Source organism: Atta cephalotes, assembly GCF_000143395.1.
Source record: "Atta cephalotes unplaced genomic scaffold scaffold00005, whole genome shotgun sequence".
NCBI classification, from domain to species: Eukaryota; Metazoa; Arthropoda; class Insecta; order Hymenoptera; family Formicidae; genus Atta; species Atta cephalotes.
In genome coordinates this window covers 626302-631265 of record NW_012130069.1, presented here as the reverse complement: position 1 = coordinate 631265, position 4964 = coordinate 626302, and the positions used below count along the sequence as shown (strand labels likewise).

Here is a 4964-nt window from a genome sequence, read left to right as displayed (position 1 = left end):
TTAACTGAATTAAAAAAACTGCACTTCCTATTTACAATTCTAAATTGAGTAGTATTCATGATGTATTGTATACAGAAAATGCTAATATAATGTTATTTTTAGATTGAAAGGCATAGAGATATGCTCTAATCTATCTGCAATTGCTATAAATGAATAAAAATACATTCAGGATTGAAAAGGATTCATTTTTATATTTATGAATCCGTATTTTTAAAAATCTGAATCCGTTTCAATCCGTTCTCGTTTGCTGGGTAATACAAAAGTTTTATAGCTCGTATAGATCAAACAATAGTGCAGCATTCCGCGAGGAGGAGCACAGACTCTTGTATAACACATAATAATAATAACATAACACGTAATGCATAAGAAAATGTATCAATCGAAGTCCTCTGTTTTCTTCCTTTCCATGAAATAAAGAATTTTGATTGATTTCATTTCTTATGTTTTATGCATTATGCAAGCGTATTGCGCATAACGTATGCATTTTGCAATAATTAATTTTTTCGTAAGATAAATACAAATGAGCGTCTGACAAAATGGGCTCTAAAACTGACACAGTAGACAATAATGCTACGTATTTCTATTCTTTTTCTTTTAGGAATTATCTATAAAATATCTATAAGAGTGAATGTATAAGATGAAGATATTTCAGAATCTTTTCATTTCGTTATAAAACATTTTTATTGAATTATATAAGCATATTTACTTTATGTTGTCCTATAAGCAAATATAGTATAATAATTTTTTAAGAGTTTTTCCATATATGCATGATTGTCTTCAGTTCTAATAGAGACTATTTGATACTATAAAGCGACATTATAAAAATTAGCTCATGATCTGTTTTACAAACAGATGTAGCGACACCCCATGAATTTTAATTTTTAAGTTGTATTACGAAAAAACTAAGAGAAAAAATAATATAAATAAAACTAATTTAGAAAATTACAAGCATTAAAAATGACGTAATATTATCAATAATATAGTCACTATTATTTAAACTACGCAATTTGCAAAAGAAAATCGTAAGAATTTTATTTTCAAAAAAATTTTATTTTAACGCATTCGTAAAATTCGTTTTTAGCTGATTTGATACAGAAACAAGCCACAAATATACGAATTATAAGTTTGTACTTTTTAATTAGCTAAACAGATCATGATTTTATTAGTAACAAATAAAATGCAATAATTAGTTTCTGAGAAATAAGAGAGTGTCACTTTAAGAGACCTATGTCAGTATTGGCGACTTTCCTTTATATGTATATAATTCATATTGAATTATTTAAGCATTAAAGATCCAGCTCAACTGTTATAGGCACTTAATTTCTATAAATTTATAGTTGACCCAAAAAATAACTACAAATTATAGTAAAATTATAGTAATTGCCATTGTTTTCTCTGAATAATTTCTAAAAAAATTTTAAAAAAAAAGCTTAGGAAATCTGAAAAATTATGACGTATTTATGAAAAAATCTTCATAAATTTCAAATATAAAAAATTCTAAAGGAAAATTTTTAAAAGAAGTTGCATTTAAAAAAATTAATCGTTGCAGGAAACTTTTGATCGATTTTAAATTATCTTAGCAAAAAATTATTACAATTCAGACAGTGATATTAAACACTTATTACTATTTCGCAAAATGGTACAACAAGAGGCAGTGATTGTAAGGAATGCCATAAAGCGTTATGAAAAAGAATTGGTGTTCAACGGCCTGAATATGACTGTTCCAAGAGGTTCCATGTAAGTAATTATTTATCATGTCAATATAAAAGATTAATAATCTTTCTATTCATTTTCGTTTCGAGTTGTAAATGAATAATTCAAATTTTTCAAAACTTACTGTGTATAACTTATCATATTAAATAATATTAAAAATTGTATAAGCTAATTGCATTGCTTTCTTTCTTATATATCTATAATGGCATCTTCTCAATGACCTGTTTTGAAAAACTTGAATCATATTAATATCTTTTGTGCCAATGATGAATTTCCTTTGATATATTGAAAATTGCCTAAAAATGTTATCACACACTTTTTCATTACATTCATCAATTATTTAAATTGGCACCATTTGCAAAATACACGACAACATAATCGTATTTCTTTCTATGAATATTCAGATAAAAAGTCTGATAAGAAAATCTCTTTTGAACGTGTTGTTTAAAATAAAATAAGTACGTGCAACCGAAATTTTTCCTCTAAACAGCTATGGACTGTTAGGAGCCAGTGGATGTGGAAAAACCACACTATTGTCTTGCATTGTTGGAATTCAGTATCTCGACAGCGGAGAAGTGTGGGTTTTGGGAGGAAATCCAGGCAGCAAGGACTCCGGCATCCCTGGGCCTCAAGTAGGTTACATGCCGCAGGAGATCTCCTTAATCGAAGAGTTCACCATAAGTAATGCTCTATATTACTTTGGCAGAATCAATGGGCTCGACGATGAGGAGATTGGTAAGAAAATGGATAGGAAAATTTGGTATTAGTTGCATGCAAAACGTCGCAAAATATATTCTAAGAAGTTTTAGTTTTATAAAACATTTTAAAATATCTTTTAAACGGTTCTAGTTCCTATCTAGTTTCCTATTTTATTTGTACGTAATTTGTAAGATATTTTTAGTATAATTGCCCAAACAACACGAAGCCGACTATAAGTTGAAATGTCGACTAATAGTTGATTAACAGTCGACATTCTATAAGTCGACTTATGACTTAGAATGTCAACTTATTCTTAATTGAGAATAGTTAACTGAGAATAGTCGATTTTAAGTCGATTTTCAACAGTCGACTATATGCCGACTGGAAAAAAGTCGATTATAAGTCAACAAACAGTTACTTGTGTTATTTGAAACAACTATAGCTTCCCTTATTATTTCTAAGAGACGAGACAGAGGTTTTTGTCGGAGTTATTGCAATTATCCTCAGCAAATCGCCTAGTGAAAAACATGAATGCAGATCAACAGAGAAGAATTTCTCTTGCCGCTGCGATGATTCACAGGCCTGAACTTTTAATCCTGGACGAACCCACTGTGGGCTTGGATCCAATTTTGAGGGAGAAGTAGGTTTTGCTTTCTTTTTAGATACGATAAGCAAAAAATAATAGAAAAATAAGTTATACTTTTTTTTGTAGCATTTGGGCCTATATGATTCAGATTACGCAGGAGGAAGGTATCACTGTGCTGATCACAACGCACTACATCGAAGAAACTAAAGATGCTAATAAAGTGAGTGTTTATGTCTATTAAATTAATTCTAATAATATCCATGTCAAAATTGGTACAAAATATATTACAAGCTTTTAAAAAACTATTCTTTAATTTTTTTTTAAATCTTGTTTTGCTTAATGACGTATTTAATATTGTATATTTTCAATGTTATGCAGATCGGTTTAATGAGATGTGGTAAAATGTTGGCGGAATTAACACCGCAGAAATTACTGGAGCGATTTCAATGTTCGTCCTTGGAAGAGACTTTCTTGAAACTGTGCAAAGCACAGGATAATACAGCTTCTTTAAATGACGCTCAGGAATCCGAAGTAGAAGATATTGGCAGTGGCGTTTCGTATCAAAATCAAAATGAACAAACAAAAGTACATATAGAAATGATCTATACTAACCATTGTTATAAAAAACTATTTTAATCTATTATTTTATAATATAAATAAATTGATTTGTTAAGGCAATCTTGGAGTATAAAGCAGTTTCAAAGCGTCAAGTTTCGCGATTGAAAAGATTCAGAGCTTTATTAGCAAAGAATGGCAATCAATTTTTACATTTTTATGGGTAAATATTTATTGATAATATTAGTTATAACCTATTTCTGAACATTAAATAGTGATTCTTATGTATTTTTAATTGCTGAAAAAGAAAATATGTTTGAAAAAATTCCATCACTCACAGATTTTAAGAAATAAAATTTTTATTTTTGAAAAATCTAGAAATTTCAACAATTCGCAAGAAAATATCTAGTGTCAAAAAATTATATTAATATAATGTTATATAATTATATACATATAATGTTTCTATTTTTTAATTTGAATGGTAATACTTAAGTATTTTACTTTATTTTACAAAGTAAAATACTTAAGTATTACCATTCAAATTAAGAAACATTATATGTATATTAGTAAATTTTTTATATGTATATTAGTTAATTTTTTGACACTAGATATTTTCTATTAAATTTTATTATATTTATTATATTTCTTATATTTTAATATATCACTTAAAAATGTTCATAAAGGGATTTTATCATTAGGATTTTATCATAAAGGGATGTTCATTTATTTTTTACATAAATATGATTATTATCACATATAAGAAATTTGAAATGAAGTTTCTAGAAATTAAAAGATGATGGAATTATTTAAAAGTATATTCTTTTTCAATATAAAAAAATTTTATTAAAATTCCATAAAACTTTCAATAAAAAAAATATTTATTTTTTGTTGAAAAACAAAAAAAATTACTAAAATTTTTTTCCCTACAGTAATTAATTCTTTTATGGAAGAGATACGCTTTATACACTTACAAAATAAAATTCAACTGTTGTAATTTCTAATTTTGTCAGTTTTATTATTATATTTGTACAACAATGATGAATCATTGTACAAAATATTATATTTCAAATAATTCAGATTTACATATCAATTTTTTTTACGCAATTTCATAATAATAATAGGTATATATTATATTTTTCAGAGGACTAGTTTATGCAATATTGTTTCCGATAATCCAAATCAGCATATTTATTGTCGCAATTGGTAAAGATCCAAAAGGATTGAAAATTGGGATTGTCAATGATGAAGCTGGCAATTGTGATTACGGCAATAACTTTGGTAATGTTTGGAATGACGAAATTACCTGCCACTTTAGTAACCTGAGTTGTAGGTTTTTGCATAGTTTTAATGACTCCATTGCAACACAGGTACAATGATAAAGACCAATAACGATCAGTATCTATTTTGTGTG

General features: G+C 27.2%; 1 protein-coding gene across 1 annotated transcript in view; it reads left to right on the top strand.

The window, feature by feature from the left end:
• Positions 1-1636: 1636 nt before the first annotated feature.
• Positions 1637-4964, top strand: part of LOC105626507 (ABC transporter G family member 23-like) — a 7181-nt gene continuing 3853 nt past the window's right edge. The window contains exons 1-7 of the mRNA XM_012207807.1: positions 1637-1737; positions 2204-2448; positions 2875-3052; positions 3125-3218; positions 3377-3583; positions 3673-3776; positions 4695-4920. Coding sequence (XP_012063197.1) covers positions 1637-1737; positions 2204-2448; positions 2875-3052; positions 3125-3218; positions 3377-3583; positions 3673-3776; positions 4695-4920 — 1155 coding nt within the window. The remainder of the gene's footprint in view (positions 1738-2203; positions 2449-2874; positions 3053-3124; positions 3219-3376; positions 3584-3672; positions 3777-4694; positions 4921-4964) is intronic.